This window comes from Myotis lucifugus, unplaced genomic scaffold (assembly GCF_000147115.1).
Source record: "Myotis lucifugus unplaced genomic scaffold, Myoluc2.0 scaffold_180, whole genome shotgun sequence".
NCBI lineage: Eukaryota > Metazoa > Chordata > Mammalia > Chiroptera > Vespertilionidae > Myotis > Myotis lucifugus.
Genome location: NW_005871228.1, coordinates 49,903 through 72,814, shown reverse-complemented (window position 1 = coordinate 72,814; position 22,912 = coordinate 49,903). Strand labels below are relative to the sequence as shown.

Genomic DNA, 22,912 nt, shown 5'->3' with positions numbered 1-22,912 from the left:
TATGATATACAATACATTATTTGAGCACTTATATATTGTTTACTGTGCTGAGCATTTTATTCATTAACTGTTCTAAACATTATATATATAATATATATAAAAGTTTGTAAAATCTCATGAGAATCTACATGTAGGTACTGTTTTGATATTTTTAAAAGAGTAATACTATATGCTCATAGTAAACAACTTGAACAATATTTAAGAATATCCTATCCCAGTGATGGCGAACCTATGACACGCGTGTCAGAGGTGACACACGAACTCATTTTTTTGGTTGATTTTTCTTTATTAAATGGCATTTAAATATATAAAATAAATATCAAAAATATAAGTCTTTGTTTTACTATGGTTGCAAATATCAAAAAATTTTTATATGTGACACGGCACCAGAGTTAAGTTAGGGTTTTTCAAAATGCTGACACACCGAGCTCAAAAGGTTTGCCATCACTGTTCTATCCCATGTAATAAAAGTACTATATGCTAAGTGTCTGACCAATCGGTTGACCAGTCGCTATGATGTGCACTGACCACCAGGGGGCAGATGCTCCGACCAGTAGGTTAGCTTGCTGCTGTGGTCCGGCTGATCAGTACTGGGCAAGAGGGCCGGACATGCCCTGGAGCCCTTCCACATTCCCTCCTGGCCCAGTTGGCCAACCTCCCTTGATCCCTCCCCGGCCGGCTGGCCCCCATTGGCTCTGATTGGGACCAGGTGAGATGGTCCTGATCGCCCCCATCACCAGCCAGGCCGAGGTACCCCACCTGTGCACGAATTTGTGCACCGGACCTCTAGTACAGTGGTTCTCAACCTTCCTAATGCCGTGACCCTTTAATACAGTTCCTCATGTTGTGGTGACCCCCAACCATAAAATTATTTTCGTTGCTACTTCATAACTATAATTTTGCTACCTTAAACAATATGTGTAATTATATATGTGTTTTCCGATGGTCTTAGGCGACCCCTGTGAAAGGGTCGTTTGACCCCCAAAGGGGTCGCGACCCACTGGTTGAGAACCGCTGCTCTAGTAGATGCTATAAAGAAAAATGTCTTCCTTCCATTCCAGACTACCAATTGCTCTTCTCAGGGGCAACATCTATTACTTCTTGTATTTCCTTCTAGAAATAGTCTGTCTTATACAAATGCGTCCTCTTTCTTTCTTTCTTTTTTTCTGCAAAAAGCTTTATTGTTTCATTTGGTCCAATGCATGGGAGAGGGCTTCATGGTGGTAAAGAATGGCTAGCAGTTTGGGGAGAGGCTCAGGTAAAAGCAGACACCAGGGGATGCAGAGGGGCCCCTCAAAGGCCTCTGGGCTCCAAAGCTGCCGCCTCGTGCTGGAGGGTGAGCCTTTCCAGGAGATACTCGCCCAGCCCAGCCTGGGGGCCGGCAGCCTGCAGATGTGAGCCAGGTGGTCGTCCTCCTTCTTGATGAGTTTCACCTCTTCACCCCGGAAGTGATTCTCCGGGAAGTTACGGAGATGAGGTGCATGGGTAGAACCCAGGGCCAGCAGCTCCAAAAGGGCCTGTTTCAGGTTCCTCTCCAAGGCCAGGGTGGCGTCCATGGCCCTGAGTTTTGCCCACTCATCTGGGGAGGCTTCAGCACGTCCTGGAAGAGAATGCGGCCACCAGGCTGGTTTTGCAACTTTAAGAGACGTTCAGAGCCCTCACACTTCTCCCCCAATTCATGGAAGAAGCAGCCCACGCCCTCCAGAGCCACATCTCATGGTAGAAATAGCAGCCCTGAGAGAGGTAGGTGTGGGAGGCCCGCAGATGCGGGTTGGCCAGGCGGTTGACCGCAGCCTCTGCCTCAGTGGAATAATTCTGACGAATTTGGGAGCTCATGGCTGTTCGGCAATAAGGAGTTAAGGTAGAAAAAAACCCCAAAACGGTGTGTTGGCAGGTCCTGGAGGTGGTTCTGAAGGTGGTGACTGGATAAGACGCAGGAGAGTGGCCGGAGGCTGGAAAAAGGGGCGTCCCTGGGTCTGTTCTGTCCAAACAGTGTTGAAGCAAGAGATGGATACAGGACCACCGAGGGCACTGCCTAATTTCTCTTTTAAGCACTAAATCACTTAGTAGGTTTACCTTAGAGGTGGTTCCTTTTCCGTTTAGATTACAGAAAAGAACTCTGTATTTTAAAGAAGTTATCCTATGGTCATTTTCATTTTTGATAGTATTTAATTTTCACATCATATTTGTCTATTTTTGTCTTTATGATTGTAATGTTCATTCTTTGAAAGTCTTTGCCTGCAACTCTTAAAGACATAGTGTTTTTGACCTTTTAAACATACTTGAGCAGCTAGAAAATCCTCTCATGATCTGCCTGAATCCCTCGCATTTTTACTGGTGGCAAAGAAGGAAAGGGAAATAAAAGTTAGGAGTTGAGAGCAGTAGCCATTTATCCAGTGCTTGCTTTGTGCTAAGTGGTAAGCTAGATGCTGAGGATATAAAGACGTTTAAAGTTCCTTGCTTGTAGGAGCAAACTGCCTAAGGGCTTACAGCTGATTTGATCCTGCTGCTGGGCGACCCTTCCTTTGACTATTACTCTGCCTCCTTATAAGCTTATACATGGCTTAGACTCTGGCCAGCTTAAGAACAATGACCTCATAAGCCAGTTAAACATGTGAGGGTGCTTTAACTATATCTTTCAATTCATTTAAAAATTTCGTTATGATTTAGCATGCTTTCAGTGTTCATATAAGCTTTCAGGGATATAATTGTAACAAAAATTAACAGGATTTTAAATAAAGTCTACAATTTTTTGTCTACAAATAAGAGCTATGCTATTTTGCCACATTATATAAACAAAGCTACTTTTATTAATTTGGTACAAAGAGAAATGATCAATACTGCATCTTTCCATTAAGACTTGGGTAATATATGAAGAGGAGTGCCTGTGATGTTTTCCCTGCTTTCTTTCTTCCTCTTTGTTCCAGTCCAAGTCTGAGGATCTGAGAATCAGGTGAGCTGATAATGTCTCAGTCTGAGTCAGACACCCGAGAACCAGAAGACTAACCCATGTTCCCATTCAGTAGGCAGAGAGAGGGGATTCTTTCTTCCTCCGCTATTTCATTCTATTCAGGCCCTCAGTGGGTTGGATGATCCCACCTATAATGGGGAGGGCACTTAGTTTGCTGATTCAAATGGGAATCTCATCTAGAAACACCTCACCGACACATCCAGAAATAATGTTTAATCTGGGCAACCTGGGGTCCAGTCAACTGACCCACTAAATCAACCATCACAACATTATTATTTTCTTATTTTCTAAATTACTTCAGAACACTTCCTTCCTGCTCAAGAGAAGGTATAGTGGAGAGTTCTTTTCCCCAGTAAGGGAGGTGGTATAGAGGAGGCAGACCTTAGGCTAGAGTCAGTGCCTAAGTCAGGAGTTGCCATGGGAAAATTGCCCACATCCCTTTATTTGCCCATAGCGTAAGGAGAGGTTCCTAAGAAAGACCCTTGGAAATGGACTGACCAAGGAATAGCTGGTCTACTTCTCCTATCCTATGCTCACTCCTAGGTATGAGCGCGTTAGGTTGAATTTGAGGGACATTGCTCAGGCTATGTTAAGTCCTCTGTTGCTACCACCAGGTGACATATGACTTGTGTGGTGGTTAGAGTATATCAATTGTGAGGAAAGGAGGTCTTCCTCTTATTAGTTATGACCCCGGGCCTACTTAAGAGTCAGAAATGATAATAGCAATACCCAAACCAGCTAATGTTTATTGAGAATTTACTGTGGCCAGATATAAATGCTAAAGATGAATATCTTTTATTTAATCCTCATAACATCTTTATTAGATAGATATTATTATAATTACCATTTTCCAGGTGGGGAAAATGGCACTGGTGTTAGCCCATAATCACATAGATGGTGGACCCAGGATTGGAATTCAACACTTACTTGAGAGCCCAGGCTCTAAGCACTAAGTCATGTGCTTCACAGGATTGTTACGATATTTAAGTTAGGACATAACTTGTCACTGGTGTTGACTAGATGTAAACTCTTGAATAAGTGTTTGCTATTACCTTAGAGATTTTCAGCCCTATCAGACTTAATGACCCTTTTTTATAACCAATAATTTGTATTCTGTTTCTTTACTATTCTTTAATGAAATTCATAGATAATGCAACCTACATAAACACATAATTAAAGAAATCAATATAATATATAATTGCAATGTAAAGGAGAAATAAAAAATTTATAGTAAAATAAATTATTCTACTATAAATTATTCAACATGTAAATGCTTGGGCATGATTACAGTAGAAGAAAATACAGTAGTCACATGCTTATATCTATCTACTTGTGATGAATGTTTTCATTTACTAAAGATTAGTGCAATTTTATAGCAGAAGTATCTAAAGACAAAAATGTAGAGGTATGGTGGATGCTAGAATAAAAACTAATATTAGGATAAGTTATAGCAGAGCAGCCTTACTTATCTATAGTAAGTCTTGCCATAGTTCCCATATGAATGGCTAGAGAAGCATTCGGAAATTGTATAGTGTGTGTGTCTTTGTTGTGTGGTACTGTTTTTTCCTTTGCAGGACATACATCTAGCTAGCATCCATGGAATCCATCTGCTAAATGACAGTAATGTTCTTTATCATTGTAACAACCAAAAAAATCTTTCTGCTAAATGACAGTATCATTCTAACAACCAAAATTCTTTCATAGGGACATCTATGCCTAGGGAGCGCTATTAACACCTTTGAGAGCACACCATTAAAAAGTCATTAAGCATTTGTTGAGCAAAGAGTTGGTTGAAAAGTTCATAGAGTTAGCACCTGACATCTTGGAGCTTATGGTCTCCTTTACAATTATGCATTGTTTAATTACAAAAAAAATATTGACTCCTGCAGACACCATACAAGTTATTATGTACAATTTAGGGGAAGAGACTAGAGGGATGTGATTCATGAATATTGGAGCAATGAAGTAAAACTTTAATTTTAATTGAAGTTATTGTAGGAGTCTGCTGATAATGGATAGCATGCAAACTTGCTCATAAAATATTTTATTAGAGATTGTTTTTACCAGTGCTTGACTTGTGGTAGCATGTCATATTTTAAGAGTAAACAAATGATAAAAATAAATCTTGTGCATTGGAGAAAAATTGAGGAAAACACAAAATAATGGAAATAAAAAACCATGACAAGTAATCTGAAAAACTTACTGATGTTTTGTTCCAGGATATACTTTATGAATGTTTATTTTTCGAAGTAATTGAGAATATATATATATATATATACACACACACACACACATATATGTATATATATAATTTTCTTGCTGTATTTTTACTTATATCATTTTAAAAGTTGCATTCAGTTTTGTGAACTAAATAATACATTTTAAAATGGCACAGAATTCTCAGAAGTTTATATATGTGGTATTGTTGCCTGCTTTACATCTAACAATATGTTACCTTTATCTGCCACACAGAATTCTTTTAAAAGGTAATTCTCAGTGACTGTAATATTAATTACGTGAACAGATATAACATGCTTTATATTGTTTTTACATTTTTTTATACTAATACATTTTTGTTTGAAATTTGAACAGGCTCATATATACCTAGAAGAAATGGATGATTGTCAGAGGGAGGAGGCTTGGGGGACTGGGTGAAAAAGGTGAAGGGATTAAGAAGTACAAATAGGTAGTTACAAAATAGTCAGGAATGTAAGGTACAGCATAGGGAATATAGTCAATATTGTAATAGCTATGTATGGTGCCAGGTAAGTACTGGTAATATTGGGGGAAACACTTTAAAAACTATATATATATTGATTTCAGAGATGAAGGGAGAGGGAGAGAAAGATAGAAACTTCAATGATTTAGAGAGACTAATCCATCAGCTGCCTCCTGTACACCCCACACTGTGGATTGAACCCACAACCTGGGCACGTGTGCTGACTGGGACGATTCGAACCCTTAACTCCTGGTCCAACTCCTGGTCAATGTGCAATCACCTGCCACGCCAGCTGGGCTTGGGGGAAGCACTTTGTGAAGTATGTGATTACCTAACCACTATGCTGTGCACCTGAAACTGATACAAAATCATATTAACTATAATTGAAAAAATAAATTTGTCTGTAATAGTTTCCTTCAGATAGATCCCTAAATATGTAATTCTGGATCAAAAACTGCATTCCTTTTTCAAGACTCTTGAAATGTGTTGTTAAATTATGTTCTCGCCCACCAAGATGAAGTTTTTGTTTGTTTAATAGCCAGTTCTGTAAGCTAAAAGTAGTATCTCATTTTATTGATTACTAGTGAAGGTCAGCATTTTTTGTATGTTAATTGGCCATTTGTAATTGTTTTGTAAATTTGTCTTTTGTCCATTTTTTTATTAATTTATATAATCTCTTTTTGAGTAATGATAACTTGTGTCATATATTTTCTCCAGATTTTAAGACTTTAGTTGTTTATGACATTTTTGACATATAGAAGTTTTAAATTTTTTAAAACATACAGGTCTTGTGTCATTTTTTCACCTGTCTTATTTCTACTCATCCTTCAGGACCCAGTTCACATTTCACTTTCTCTGAGAAGGCTCTTCTTGAATACTCTAGCTTACAGTAGTAGGTATTAGATATTGTACTTATTGTCTACTCTTTTTAGTACATGCTTTATCATATATATGTACTAAAATATATAGAGAGAAGAAAGATCATGTTTTTCTTTGTGTCATCTAGCATTTACCTTGGGACTGTACCAGGGGTATTGAATAAATGAATTTTGATCATAATAAGAAGACATTTAATTTTTAGCACTCATTATAAACAGTGCCAGCAATTTCCTCTTAAATTATCTCACTGGATCTTTATAGCAAGCAAATAAAGTAGATAGGAAAGGGATTTTCATTCTTATTTTTATGGGTAGTTAATAGTTCTTTTTATTATGAATGTGCAAAAGGTAGGGGAAAGTAGTCTAACTCTTTTTTTAAACCAAATAAAAGAAAAAACTATTCTGTAGTTAGAAGTGTGTCATACTGCTATGGTATTGCACTCGTGAATACTAAATAAACTATTAATATTCATGCCTATTTCTGATACTTATTTTTGTTTGTTTTGTAGTGCCATACAAATTACATTCCCGTCTGTGCATCAAATGGGGACACATATCAAAATGAATGCTTTCTCAGAAGAGCTGCTTGTAAGCACCAGAAAGAGATAACAGTGGTAGCAAGAGGACCGTGCTACTCTGGTATGTTGTGATATTCTTCTGAGTAAATGCAAGAAATGGTTCTGCCATATTTTCTAAAAGGAAGTTTGCAGTCAGAGGTGTCTTCTCAGAACTGCTGTATGGATTGGTGGGGATTGTGTAGGGAGTAGGGGGCTCTTTCCCTCCATATCATTTTTTTAACCCCCAGTGGTCATGTATCAACAGTATACTTTTTTTTTAATATATATTTTTATTGATGTCAGAGAGGAAGGGAGAGGGAAAGAGAGATAGAAACATCAATGATGAGAAAGAATGATTGATTGGCTGCCTCCTGCACGCCCCCCACTGGGGATCAAGCCCACAACCCGGGCATATGCCCCTGCCAGGAATTGAACTGGTGACCTCTTGGTTCCTGGGTCGACACTCAACCGCTGAGCCACACCCAGCTGGGCTTCTCAGTATACTTTTGATGCTTAATGCCTTTTTTTTGTGTGTGGGGACTTGGCATTTCTTTTTGCCTGTGGTTTGACTATTAGAATAAGATCTGGGGTGGGACATGATATGAGCCCCATTTTGTTGATTTTTATTTTTTGGTGGGTGGAAGGGGTGGAGAATATTCATAGAAAGCCTTTAGTGGCCTCCCAGGATGTGTCTCTTTCCAAGCTCTTCTTTTCCTGTCTTCTTTTTTCTGTCTGTCAATACTCATCACTCCCCTCCTCCCACTTGTTTATATTATTTCCTTCTCGCTTCCTTCCTGAATGGGTGGTGGTTTATTTTGGAAAGCATTAATGTAAGTTTCCTACTTGCATTTGTATTTGGGGGCAGTGATGAAGGTAAGGTATTGTAATTAGAATTATTGTATGAAGGTTAGCAGTAAAGATAGAGACTACTCTTATACGATGTATCCATTCCTTTCTTTCCCCACTTATTACAGTGCCTATGTTCAGAGTTATTATTGGCCTCCATTACATAAGCATGATTGATTGATTGTCCATGTGGTTGATTTTGAACTCCAAAGCCCCCACTTTAAATTACATGGTTGGTCTTTAACCCAAAGACTATTGAATGTGGCAGGCCCCACCCTAAGATCTGATGTGGTCAGTACCTTTCCTAAAAAAGACACTTCTAGAAGGTATGACATAGATGGCCTTCCAGAAGCTGAGGACAAAGGCCAGACATCTCTTTGGGCAAGGCCAAATTCTTTTCCAGACACTAAATCATTAGGTGCTTGGTGAAATTACTATGTTCTTAGGCCAGTTAACTATTATTTGGTGTGATTCTTATATATGTTGTGTTTCAAATACTTGATTTAGAGACCATAAAGGAATATGGAGTTCTCTACAGTCCCCAATTAATCGTGCATCATTTATGCAGAGTATGTATTTAAGACACCAAATGCTTTGATAGGCAGTGAATGTTAAACATTAGAAGGCAGAGTGGTAACTTGGAAAGAGCACTGCATAAGAGTTAAAAAACCTGCCTTTGAAGTAACTCCAGCTCTTATTCACTGTATGACTTGGACAAGCCCCTTAACCAAACTGGGAGCCCCAAATTGTTAAGTGCATATCGCCTCTTGGGTAGTTAAATGAGGACTGAATGAGCTCAGCTATAAGGTACTATATCAATTTTGTTGTTTGCTGGATGGGCCAGTGTTATTCTTGTCATTTGCTCTTTGATTGGTCCTATTTCCTGTGCTAAAAATAGCATTTTCTTTTGTTTACTTGAAAACTCTTAATGATTTAAGATCAAGGTTAAGCCTTTGCTCCCCTGTGAAATCTTTCTTCCATGCCATCTCCCGGCAGTGTTTGTTCACACTTTGTGCACATGCCTCACTGTATTTCATTTATCGGACATATCTGTTTCTAGCCAGTCAGTTATTTCTCAACTGGAAGGCAGTATGCCCTGCCTAGGGAGGTACATCATAATCCTAGGGATGGGCGGAGTTGTGTGGGCTGGGTAAGGCGTGTGTACAGTGAAAATACAGAACTCATCCTCATTAGCAGAGTAGTCATGATGTTCCCAGGCAGTGGCTTGCTGCCCGTGCATAGAAGCCAATACAAGACATTGGCTTTTGAGAAAAGAAAAGGCTTTATTGGCATGTCCACAGGCAAGGAGGCAAGGCTCAAATCTGTCTCCCCATTGAGTGTTTGGGGTGGAAGTTAATGGGTTAGGGTAGGAGGGGCAGGTTTCAATTGGAGGGCTTTAAGCACTGGATCTTCCTGGACCCTTTGCTTCTGAAAGGATTCCCATGATTGAGTTCTGGTCCAGTCTCAGCTCTTTGGTTGGAGTAGGGGTAGGGGATGTGAAACTTTGGTTCCTGTTTTATTGGTCAGAATTCTCTCCTCTGCATGTGCTATGGTTGCAGGACATAGATTTGTTCTGTTGTTTTTGAAAAACCAACTCAGTATCTGGTTAGACACAGGATAAGACTAGTTTGAACTGGCTCTGCAGTTATAACAATATTTAATTTATTGGGGAATTTTAAATAACACTAAAAGAAGGTATTAGATATTTTATTTTTTAACTTGGACATGGGTTGTAAAAAGATTGGCAGTGATTAAGTATCTCATCGGCTGGGGCTTCCTTATTTATCAATTTATTCCTCACATTTACCGTGTTGTCTAGCATATACCATATGTACCCAATCAGTGTGGGAATAGAAGAAAAAGGGAGTGTTTTCCTGAGAAAATTTTGGTCATAAAAACTATTTTAAATTGAGTTCCCCTCTTCTCTTTTTTTTCTGCTTTCATTCCTTATTTTCCTTATTACTTAGAGAAGATGTATTTTTTTATGGCTGATTAATCAAAATTGAACGCAATTGAAGACTTTCTATAAAACCCCATGAAGATTTTGCAGTGGGCAGTACATAGAATATGCTTTTCCAATTTCTGCCCCATCTGGGGATTCGATTAACTGTCTGAAGGAGCTGGAAGGGAAGGCAGCAGTGTTGTTACAGGTGTTGTCTCCCACTCTAGAGAACTGTCTGGAGAGCTGGTGGGTTCTCCAGTATACCCTCCCCTGCAGAGTGCTGATAAAGTGGGAGGCTCTTTACAGGCCGTTCCTGCTATTTTACTGCTGGGTGCCGATGATCCTGCAGCGTGACTCTCTATCCAGCGTGCTCTGTGCCATATGTTGGTTCTCTTAGGATTGTAAAATCAGTATTTTACATTCATTACATTTTAGCCTGGCTTCTTGCTGGTAACTTTGAGGGAGGCTTTTTCATTTCACTAGTAACAAGTCTCCCACCTACATCTTGGTGAGATTCCTTCTGGTTAGGTTTCCTAGAGGAAGTGAATTTCGTCAAGAATATGAAAACCGTAACCCTGAGGTTTTTTTCCTTCTGAACCTTGGGGCGTTTCTTAACCTTTTGGCTTTGGGGTTTTAGCCACAGATTTCATTAAGAAGATATTTGGAGCAAGAACCAAAGCTCTTTCCCTCCCTTTCTCATAAAAACAGCTTCTTCCTTATTTCTCTCACGCTTTAGCAAAATCAAAGTTTCCTTCTACCTTTTAAGTGAGTTCATTAGAATATTTTCTATTTAGGCATTTGCTTTACAATATTTATTGGTCTCTACTCTGTGCAAGGCCCCTGGATATTTCCTGAATGGGCTACAAAGATGTCTGAGGTATAGATGGTTATGTGTCCAAAGAATTTATATTTGGAGAAAGGTACAAAATAGGTATGTAAGAATGAACTGGTCGATAGTAAAAAGAAAATGAGAAAAGGGCTACCTGAGAATGGATATCCCAGTTTGATTTTTGATAAGAAAATTCCTGTTTGATGAAATTTCCAGGAAAAGTGTTCATCGATACTCTTTTCTTTTTCTCTCTCAGATAATGGCTCTGGATCTGGAGAAGGAGGTAAGTTTCAGGTACCTTGTGAAGGGCATTTGTTTTCTTTCACTTTGTAAAATAGCTTTATTGAGCTAAAATTCACATACCGTGCAGTCTGCCCACTTAAAGTGTACCATTCAGTGGCTTTTGGTATGTTCACAGAGTTGTACATCACACAGTCAATTTTAGAACATTTTCATTATCCAGGAAAAACTCCCACCCTTAGCCATAACTCCCCCCCCCCATCCCCCTTAGCCTGGCATCTTTGTTTCAGGCAGTTATTTTTTCACTAAAGATTTGTTGTTAGATGAAGGGGAAATGTAGCTCCTGTTGAGCTGAGGTTGTTCCAGAGTGCCTCTCCTAGGATCACCCCCACAAGTGATTTTAGCTTGGACCAGGGTATTTGTAACTCTCTCCCACCCCATGCTTACACATTTTTACTCCCAAGGAATTTTCAGGGTATAGGTTTTCAAAAACTCTAGAGTGAGTTGTGCACAGCAAAGAGAAGACTTGCGGAACAAACTCTGGTGAATCTAAAGTTTAATTTAAACCATTAAAATGTTCCTGTTTGGTTTTAATTTTATTGTGCAAATATATGAATTATTTCTGCTATAGAAAACTAATATTTGGGAACAGCCTATAACGCAGTTTACTCTAGATGATCAGAATTAAGAGTGACTCATCTATCTCAGAGTTTAATGAAGCTGTGATTCTTAATGAGTATCCACTGTCTACAAAATAATGTTTGAGGTACTATGGGGATACACTAACAGAAAACTCACTGGTAAGGTTCACACTTATACAGATGAAACAAATATAGTGTGATCCTTTCAGCACGATTTAACACCGTACTCCAGACTTACACATTTCATAGAGTCCTAAAATTTTACATTTGGTAGGGATTTTAAGTCACCTAGAGAATAGAAGAACTGTCCTGAGGAAGAAGTTCAGGTATGACAGTTTCAGCTTAAAAAAAAAAGATGATTACAGCTGTTGAACAATAGAATTTGATTTAAATGGACATATTTAAGCAGAAACTTCATGATCATGTGTGAAAGGTCAGGTCATAAGTTCCAGATCTTAGAGCTGGAAAGGATTTTAAGAGATCATGTGGTCTAGCCCATGTGGTCAGACATTAATTAGGAAACTGTCCTCATTATTATATTAAAGAAATGGAAGTTGATCACAGATATTGGATGTCTTGCCCTGTGGATGTAAACTGAATGGAGTTAGAAAGGCTGAGAGGTTTGCTCAGATTAATACACGAACATATGCGAGCTCCAGGTGACTGTGTAATTTCTAGATCTCATGATGTTTCTGGGCCTTAGATATACTTAGGATTATGTTCCCTGGAATCTGTTTGGGAGTGTTCATGAGAATCTGGGCTTAAAATATAGGCAGACACTAAAAATTGGAAGTTTTATCAAAAGGGCACCTTAGGTTTGGGTACTTTTCTTTTAATACCTTTTTACTGATTGATATGCCTTGAATAAGGTGTTTTTTCCCAAACCAGATTGGGAAATTCCTTGAGTAAAGAGTAAATTGGCCTCAAAATGAATCTCTCTGTCCAGTTTGAGATCATTAGGATAGGGTCCACTCAAATTGAGACCCACAAATATAGGGCTCCCTAAAATGTGGGATGTGAGCTGAATTGGGGTCTGGTGGTAGTTATTGTTTTTTTGAGATGAATCATGGGATTCCCACACACTTCTGCATTCTGGGTGTTTTTGGTTGTGCTAAGTGGCAAAGCAGAAAAAGGGGCACATCCTTTGTAAAGAGACGCCCTTTCCTTCTTGGAATTTGAGGATTTTTTTAAAAACTCTGGAATTAGTTGTTATGTAGTTAGAAAGGCAATTTCAATAGAGTAATCACTGGACTAAAATTATTGCTCATGTTTTTTCCCCCTCTCTCTCTTAAATAATGTTATATGGTAATTCTTGTAAAGGGAACTAATTATTAAAACCTACTGTATTGCTCCTTTGTGCATAATTTAGCGGATTATTTTGCCAGCACCAATACTTGTTTTTCTCACAGAATATGTTGTACTCAGTATTGGCAACCTTCTTGGACTTTATCGTTAATAGATTTTGGAAGTAATTGTTTTAAAGAGCTTGGGTACCTTTTCCCCAGAAATAGAATATTTGCTGCTGAAATCTGGGAAGGATCCTAAATCTTGGTTGAAAATTTAATTTTTCTTTTTAAACAGAAGAGGAAGGGTCAGGGGCAGAAGTTCACAGAAAACACTCCAAGTGTGGACCTTGCAAATATAAAGCTGAGTGTGATGAAGATGCAGAAAACGTTGGGTGAGTTGACTGAGAAAAGGGATAAACTTAGGTGGAGGGTTTTTTTTTGTTTTTAAATTATGTTATAGGAAGGTATCATTTAACCTGCTTCTTTATATTTTATGTGTGCCTTTTATTTTATTTTTGTTTAATGCTAGTCTATTGACTTCTCTCTTAAGTTGATATAATGCTGTAGTTATTCAAGTCAGTTTAAATGTTATATTTTAGAATGAAAACCCATTTTTAATATTCTTTTGGTTTTACCTCTGTCTTTTTTTTTTCATTGATAATTTTATACCAAAGGCTAAAGCAGAAGTACTCTTATTCTAAATTATCCTATTATACTTTCAACTAGTATCAATAGTAGTTTCTTCTTACCTTGAATTTTTACACAAAAACTTTTACGGATATTTTAATGTATTAAAAATGCCAAAACCGCTTCAAAATTTTAGATGATAGTAAGTAAATATTTTATGTAAGTAAAATGTATGTCTAGAAATCCCAGTTGCACAGACTGACATTATATTGTTTTATTTTTTCACTCATGTTCAGCCTGGGTAGCATTGTCCAATTTTCCATTCATTCCCTGTAAGAAGCTGTGTTGTTTGGTGGAGTAGTAACAATTAATCATCAACACGGTCATGTCTGTTTCTTCCTTTCATCAGGTTGCTGTTTATTCCCACTCTCAACCTTCTTTTATTTCCCTGTGATGCTTGCCTTTTTTATGGTTGATTCTAAAAGCCTTACTGCTGATTCCAGGACCTTAGAGCACAAATGGATCTTCCCTGCTTCAATTTACCCTTAGTGCATGTTTTAAAATACTTATCTTATAGAGATTTACTCATTCTCTCTTACTCGTGTATTTTTTTGCTGTGTATTTTTCAGTCCTGTGCCTTATTCAGCCTTAAATGCATATTCAAGCCTTTCACTGAGTAGTAGTAATATGCTTTAATTAGCACTAATGCCCAAAGTGAGTTTTACAAGTCAGGATAACACCATTTTCGGCATTATATAATGTCAAAATCAGCTATTTGGATGGGACTTGGTAAAATTAGTGTCTGATAATGTACTTGGTATGTATTTCAAAATAGGTGAGAATTGGCAAAAGACCAGTAAGTGCAGTAAAAAGTGAATTCACCAAAGCCCGAATTTGCTGTTTCTGCACGCCGGTCACTTGGATTGACGTGTCTATCCATTTCAATCTGAGTGGTTTGATTTGGAAGAACATGTTTTCCAAAGTAGATATCAGTCCAAAGACAAGAGAGAAATGAGTAATATGGACTTGCAGAAAGAACAGATAATAGATGTTACACTCTCTTCTTCTCATTTTGTATTAATAATATGACATGATGAAACACCATTGTGTGTGTGTGTGTGTGTGTGTGTGTGTGTGTGTGTGTGTGTACAGATTTAGTTCTTTTCGGTGTTTTTCCTCAGGACTGTTTTATAATAGTGTCCAGAGTCAAAATAGTTGTCAGTGATTGATTGGCTTGGTCTATTGATCTGTTTTTATTCTTTTGACAGTATCTCTCTTCAGTCCTATTTCATACATTTTTTCTGCTCTCATTTTTCACCCCTAAATTGAAAGAGATCTTGGGCTTAGAAGTGGAACAGATTCCAACTAGTCTCAGAGGTGGCCCCAAATGTGACATCCGCACGGTGGCATACACATCTTTCTGTGAACACCTCCCCATGATATAATGGATAGTCTGTGCCCAATCAAGGCAATCCTGTTGTATGTACTAAATCAATTTTGTGTGTTCTATTTATTTGAGAACTTGCAACCACTGTTCTTGCAGATACAGACTCTCAGCGTAAGGAAGTGGGCACAGACTAGGGGAGGGCTTCCCAGTAATGAGCATGCAGACTAAGGAACCAACACACACTGGGACGGGCAGCTTTGTCCAGGCCAAGAAGTGATGTAATCACCGGGGAAAACATGAAGGAACAAATTGGTTCCTTTACCTACACAGTAAGTGATTAAGCTACAATGGTTGTTCCTACCATGGAAGGAGACAAAAATAAATGTTAGGAGCATCTAATCTTTTAGTCTATAAAACATTTATTATTGATTGTGGTCGAGTTTAACAATTTATATGTATCTCAGTGATGACTGTAATTTTAAAAAATTCTACTTTTAAATGGGTCATGGTACCAAGAAAGATATATAGTTTTTATAACTACTTCAAGGTCCCTTCTATATGCTTTTCATGAATAGTAACATTTGTCTGAAGTTAATTTTGACCCAGCTATCTAGACCTTTTGGGTCTAGAAAACTGAGATGCTGAAATATGGCATTAGCCAGCGTGCCTTGATTTTTATGTAAAAACCTATTATTTATTAAGAAGGTGTTATATAATTTTTTATTAAAAGATAACATTTTATTTATTAAATACAAGGTCTGAGTTATAAACCACATATTCCTTTCATGACTTAATTATTATAAATTCTACCAGAATCAGAGAATGTTAAGGTTGAATAGGATCTTGAAATTTATTTTCTAATTTAATCCTCTCACTTTACAGATGAGAAAATTGAGGACTGAAGTGAGAGGGTTTTGTGGGGCGGATTCTCCTAAGTTCTAGAACAGTGTGTTTCTTACATCTACCTCCCTGTATTTGTCTGTTTTATTCCTAGAATGAAAGCTATTATCTTTTTCCTACTTCATAGACTGATGCTTAATGACTTTTTAAACATTATACTTAAAAATATGTTTTTATTGATTTTTTTAGAGAGAGAGGGAGGAAGGGAGAAGGAAAGAGAAACATTGATGAGAGAGAATCATTGATTGGCTGCCTCTTATACACCCCCTACTGGGGATTGAGCCCGCAACCCTGGCATGTGGTGACCTCTTGGTTCCTAGGTCAATGCCAACTGCTGAGCTACACAGGGGCTGGGCTGCTTGATGACTTTTTAAAAATAATGCCCTCTTCTTCAGCCTGGTCCCAGCTATGAATACAGTATGTCCTTATCATCTCCTCGTCACTCTGAGTACTAGGTGCTTTAAAATTTTTGTTTAGTTTTTATCTAGACCACCATATGCCAGTTTATCGACTTGCTTATCAGTGAATTTCAGACGTTTTGACCACAACTCCATTTACACTGTGACCCAGCACTGGTATACACATACACATGGTAATAATGCATATTAAGTAAAACAAAATTCTATGAAATATTACATGCAGTGCACTTTAGTATTTCTATCCTATTTTCTTAACAATTGCTGGTAGTGATTCACTAAATTGACTTCATAATCCACTAGCGACTATGACCTTCAGTTTGAAAAATATTGCTCTATAACTATAATAGGTATGATATTTCATGTCATACTTTCAGATATGGGTATTCATTTAAAATATTTTATACTTTCTCATTTTGAAATGTCTTCCTTGTCAGAAGAGTTGTTATATAACCTATCTGGTTTCCCAAGGGCAGCTAAACTCTTTCTCTTGCTTTAGAAAGCTTTTTCTCTTTATCTTGATCATAGTTTTTAAAAAATCTGGCATTTGGCAAGAGGGGATAAATGGTACCTTGTTGATTTTCTGGTAGTAAGAGAAGTGCTAATTTTTTATTTAGCCATTTAAATGGAAATTGATTTAAGTGTATTGTCATCTTAAACAGAGTGTACAGAACATATTTCAACAACATTAGTGTTTAGACGTTGTTACATAAATTACTTTTAGCTCTTTATGGTGGGTAGGGCAAGGAAGCATTATCCAGGCTTTACAGGTGAGGCTGAATTGCTTGTAGCTAAGCAGCAAAACCACTGTGCTGTGCATACACGTGTTTACCATACTGTTCTCAGGGGCCACTGGTGTTCTCAGTAACAGTTTGTTTTACCCCTACGCCTAAAGAGCCATTCTGCTTTGTGTTTTGAGTTCTTATATAGTTTCTTTTTAAATATATTTTATTGATTTTTTACAGAGAGGAAAGGAGAGGGATAGAGAGTTAGCAACATCGATCAGCTACCTCCTGCACACCCGCCACTGGGGATGTGCCTGCAAACCAAGGTACATGCCCTTGACCGGAATCAAACCTGGGACCCTTTAGTTCACAGGCTGTCGCTCTATCCACTGAGCCAAACCGGTCAGGGCACTTACATAGTTTTTAAAAAATAATTTTTCTTCTCCAGTAGGACTCTTAGCTTCTAGGTCTGTCAGTGTGCCTTGCCAGTGGGCCTGACTGTAGATGGCCCCAACTCTTTTTTTTTTTAGATTAGAACCTTCTTCAACTTTATTATTTTTAAAAATACATTTTTATTGATTTCAGACAGGAAGGGGGGGGGGAGAGGGAGAGAGAGAGAGAGAGAGATACAGAGATACATACATCAAGGCTGCCTCCCCAATGGGGATCAAGCCCACAACCCAGGCATGTGCCATGACTGGAAATTGAACCGTGACCTCCTGGTTCATAGGTTGATGCTCAACCACTGAGCCAAGCCGGCCAGGCAGCCCCAACTCTTAACTTGCTTCTCCACTTCTCTCGCATAAGAAAAAAATGCATGTAGGAACTGTAGCCAATGTAAGAATAAATTCTAAATGTAAAATCAGAGTAAATAGGTCCTTGAGTGAAATGCAGAAACTTTACTCATTGCATGTATTTTATCTCTCTTGTCTGCTCGGTGGCTATTTTAAATTTTTATAGTTTGAACTAGAGGCCTTGTGCTCGTGTACTGGTGGGGTCCCTCAGCCTGACCTGTGCCCTCTCACAATCCGGACCCCTCGGGGGATGTTGGACTGCCGGTTTTGGCCCCATCCCCATGTGCAAAACGTCAGGCGGCCGGGGAAGAGCCCGAGCTCGGGCGGGGCGCAGCACCGTTCCTGTGTTCCCGCTCATCCCAACTCCGCTGCGCCTGCTGCTGCTACCACCATGGAGGCGAGAGAGGTGTGTAGCTGTGCTTACCAGCCTTGAGCCCTGCACCTGGTGCCATCGGTCAGCTGAGGGGTGCTCCCGCTGTAGGAGTGCACTGACCACCAGGGGGAAGCTCCTGCATTGAATGTCTGCCACCTGGTGGTCAGTGCACGTCATAGTGACTGGTTGACCGGTTGTTTGGTCATTTGGTTGCTTGGGCTTTTATATATATAGATAGATTATTTTTGCTTCTGAGAGGCTTCCTCCCACCCCTTCTTCCTGGAGCACTGTCTCTCCAGTGGCATTATGGGCTCTGCATGGGTTTGTGATGGATATCCTCATTCATGCTTAGCTTTTGAATTGATATGTATGGTGAGGAGGTTGAGCTTCCCAGAAATTCAACTCCCGCATGGGTGAGGTTTCAGTATCCCATTGTGACTTTTGTGAAATGTAGAGGATCGACTTTGTACTTAGGCTTAAAAGTTGGAAGCAGTACCTGTTTTATAGGAAGTTGTGTTTCTTAAACCACATATTCTTAGCAATCAAACCCCGTCTTTATCTAAATCGTGTTTCTAATCTGAAGTTATTGTTGCAAGATAGCCGTCAGCCGTTATCTGGACGGTGGGCCAGGTAATCATAGAACTCCTCCACATCAGTGTCTTTTAAATACCTGCCCTAAATCCCTGCCCACGACTGGTTTGAGCAATCTGTGGATTCATCAGGCATAATGTCAGTGCAGGTGAGTCATAAAAATCCTCAAATTATTTCTTTGAACTTGTCTGTGATGTGCTTTATGGAAATAGTTCCTGCTCTTCTGCCTCTTTGATGTCAGTCTCTGTGGAGAGGCTGTTTCCCTTTTTGCCCTTGAGTGATGGAAGAGCTCAGAGTTGCTCAGAGAATCATGGATGTGTGCAGCATGACTGGCAGCCTTGATAAGCAGTTCACCCACCTGCTGGACATCGCTGTCATTTTTGGGTGCCATGTTCTGTTCTTGATGCAGATTGCTGGTCAGTCTCACAATCTGATCAAGTCTCTCTCTGTCAGGAGGTGCAATGAAATCTTTTCCCTTGTTCACACACAGAGAGGAATGCTTTATATACATCTGTGTCCTCCATTATGCCCTCGTTTCTGGAAACCACATATGCTTTTTAAAAAAAGAAACAAAGAAGTAAATTTTCTACCATTATTTACTCGTCTATTCTTATTCCCTCCTAATCAAAGATAACTATAGTTTTCATCATTGAACATTGCCTTACTCTGGATGCATGGAATAGTAGACTTTTAAAACTATTTACATTTAATAAATTCCTATGGTGGCCCCTTAGATTGTAATGGAAAAATAACTGTATGCTGCTCTTTTCCTCCTGATAACAGGAAATAAACACTACCAAACTTTACTTTATACAAAGTGTAAGTTGGATGTTAGCAGTGACAGTCTCCTTTGTCCAGAAATAGTCCCTGGAGCTCTCCACAGCTGCAGGAAAGGTTTCCTCTGAGAGGTTTGCTTTTAAAATGCAGAACACCATATCCCCATGACCTCTTGCTCTGTTTTCCAAATGCTGTTCCCTTTGATACTACTTTGCCTCTGTTATTTCTTTTGTCTGGAGTCCCATCCCCGTTTTCTCTGCTTGTTTCTACTCTTCCTTCCAGACGTGGATGGAGCATGACTTGGGTCCGAATCAGCACCTCTTCTTGGAAGCCTCCCTTGCTCTGTCCCCCAGGCCCTGTGAGTTAGGTGACTGTATTCAGTGCTCCTCCTCGGTCTTGAGAAACAACCTCTGGATAGCAGTTACTATACTGCTGGGAACACTAGCAGATTGTAGGCTCCGTGAGGACAGGGGCTTTGTCTTGCTGATTTCTCTACTTGATGAATTTGCCAGGAGGTTGGGTATCGTAGGGGCCCTCCATCGGTCTTTAGTGAACACATGGCAGTTCACACTAGGGCTTCATTATGCACTTAGAGCTCCACACAGGGTTGTTTGGAGGATTTACTAAAATGTGTGAAAGAGACTAGTATTGTGCTGAGTCTGTTGCAGGTTTCATTAGGTATTTGTTAAGTCTGAATAACTTCACATGAATTATTTTAAGCCATTGTTTTCTCACCTGCTAAAATAAACTTACCCTGTCCAGAAGGAATGGCACTTTCTATGTAGAGTAAGGAGAAAGGAAGGGGAAGGATAGATATTTTTCAATAATAATAAAACCTTTCAGATGTGCATAGTATTTGATGACTTCAAAGGACTTTTCCCAAAAGCTTATTCGATTCTTTCACCAGTGTTATGAGGTATTATCCCTATTTTAGAGGCGAGGAGTTGTGACTTGCCAAATTCATAGAGCTAACTCATAGAAGTCATTGAAGCATTTCTTTATGTATGCCTTCATGAAATTCACAATGTTAGGAATTCAAAAGCTTGAAGAGACCTTACACTAACAGGTCTGTTTTTCCAGCCTCCCAGTTGTCTGTGCTAGAGGCAGTCACTGCAACCTGTTTCTAATTTAATCCCCCAGAGATTTTATGCACGTACAAGCAAATATGTACGTCTTCTCTTTCCTTTTTTTCAAGCTGATGACAGTACACTATATGCTTTATTTAAAACTTTTATTGTAAAATCTACATTGCATACAGACGTGTTTAAAATACAAAAGTTAAAGAATACTACACCTATTAACACCTTGGGTACAAAATCGAACATTGCCGAATTACCATTGCGAAGCATTAACCCAGCCATGGAAAAGCAAGGGCAGTATGGCCACTGGCACATGAACGCTTGCTGAAGGTACATGGAACAGTCTTTGGGTCAGAGCTGGCTTTCAACTTCCCGGAGAGTTTACAAGATTCCCTTCTTAGGAAGTCGATGGGCAAGACCATGAGGGAGTCATGGGAATATAGCGCTCTTTATAGTTGAGACACCTGTCAGGATTTTGGATGATTGGCAGAAATGCCTTCAGAGAGTGGGCTGTTGTGTGTTTTCTACTTCTAATCTCACCATGGCCGACTTCCAGGTCTTGGGAGTATCGGTTAAATGAGTGCGCTCATTTGGTTCATGGAGGGGAGTCTAGGAACTTCATCATCATACGATCAAGACAAGTTAAATACAGATCAGACTCTGGACCAGGGTTACCTGGGCATTCTGTCCTCTGGCTAAAAAGAGGACCCAGTGGCCTTAGGTGTCTTGATAATGGCAGCCAGCCACACGACTGTCTACAGAGCTACAGAGGGAAGGCATTTCAGTGTGGACTGGCTGCCCTTTCCATCATGTATGTAGTTGTCTTCTCAGGGCCTTCCTTTAATGAATGTCTTTTCCAACAACAATCAATTCTCCAATTCTGTACAAACTGGATGTCCTATAATTAATTTCATTTCAGTTCTGACACTCTCCACTTGGAGTTAGCATAGACCCCGCAGGTGAAGGGCTCAGACCCACGAGACTGTCTCCACGTTAGACACTAGTCACAAATGAGGCCTCTTGCACTTCTGCCCAGCATACTATTAATTTGGAGACCTCCCCTACGTTCGATAATTTGCCAAAATGACTCAAATGATTATCAGAACTCAGGAAAGAGCTATGAGTCATCTCCTTAGCATACAAGAGACTCTGCTATCACTGAGAAAGAATGTTTAGGAGCTCCGAGCCAGGAACAGGGGACGAAGACAAAATATATTTTTTGTTATACCACAAGTATCATCCTATAAATTCCTTTATGTCACCCCTATATAGGATACTCTGAGGTTGGGGTTTTTTTTTGGTAATTTTTGCCTTTAACTTCTTGGTTTTACTCTCTCATTTTAGTATATCCTTCTGTAGCTTCTTGAGAAAGGGTACAAGATATTTGAAAATGTTTTTCACCTACAGCTAATACTGTAACTCAGCAAGTGCATGATTCTAGCTGGGAGGTCATTTTCCCTCAGAATTGTGAAAGCTTTGTTCTATTGTCTTCTAGCACCCGGTGTTGCTGTTGAAGTCCGAAGCCATTCCGATTCCTGACCCTTTGTGTATGATTTGTTTTCTCTCTCAGACCATCTTCTTTTGGTCCCCAGTGTCAAGAAATTTCACAACATTATGCCCTTTCCTAGAAACTTAGTGACTTTGGACTTGTGAAATCTTCCAGTTTATTCTTTGATGATTTCTTGCATCTCTTTTTTATTTCTGGTACTTCCGTTATTTGGATGTTGGACAGCCTAGATTAGTCCTTTCTCTTTTCTCTCCTATTTTCTATTTAAAAATACTTTTGCTGTGCTTACCGAGAGGTTTCTTCAACTTTATCTTCCAGTACTTTTTTGAGCTTTTTGTTTCTGCTATAATTTTTAATTTCCCAAAGCTCATTTTTGTTCTCCTGGTGCACCTTTTGTATAACATCCTGTTCTTGCTTTATGATTACAATATCTTTTTTATGCCTGTGCATTATTAGTTGGTATTCTATCTGCTGTAAGGATGAGATTTTCTCTTATTCATTTTTATTCAATGAGTTATAATCTGTACTTTGTTTAAGGTTATATGGCTTTATAAAATAAAGTATGCAGTGTTCTTTCTAGTCTCTGTATGGCTTTGTGTAATAATAGAATTATCTCTTTCTTCTGGATTTGATGCTGTCCTTACAGGATTTTTCTAAAAAAAAACAACTGATTTAATTTCTTTAATGATTATTGTATCATTTAGCTTCTATTTATTTTTTGGTAAAATTTGATAGTTAATATTTTTAAAGTTATTAATTTCACTTGTTTTCAAACTTGCTAACATAGTCATTTATAATAACTTTTAATATTTTAATCCATAATTCCC

The 22,912-nt window shown here is 38.9% G+C and overlaps 1 protein-coding gene across 1 annotated transcript in view; it reads left to right on the top strand.

The window, feature by feature from the left end:
• The window catches only part of TMEFF1 (transmembrane protein with EGF like and two follistatin like domains 1), a 73,820-nt gene that overhangs the window by 22,794 nt on the left and 28,114 nt on the right, over window positions 1-22,912 (top strand). The window contains exons 3-5 of the mRNA XM_006096506.1: window positions 7,078-7,207; window positions 10,999-11,025; window positions 13,205-13,301. Of these exons, the coding sequence (XP_006096568.1) occupies window positions 7,078-7,207; window positions 10,999-11,025; window positions 13,205-13,301 (254 nt within the window). The remainder of the gene's footprint in view (window positions 1-7,077; window positions 7,208-10,998; window positions 11,026-13,204; window positions 13,302-22,912) is intronic.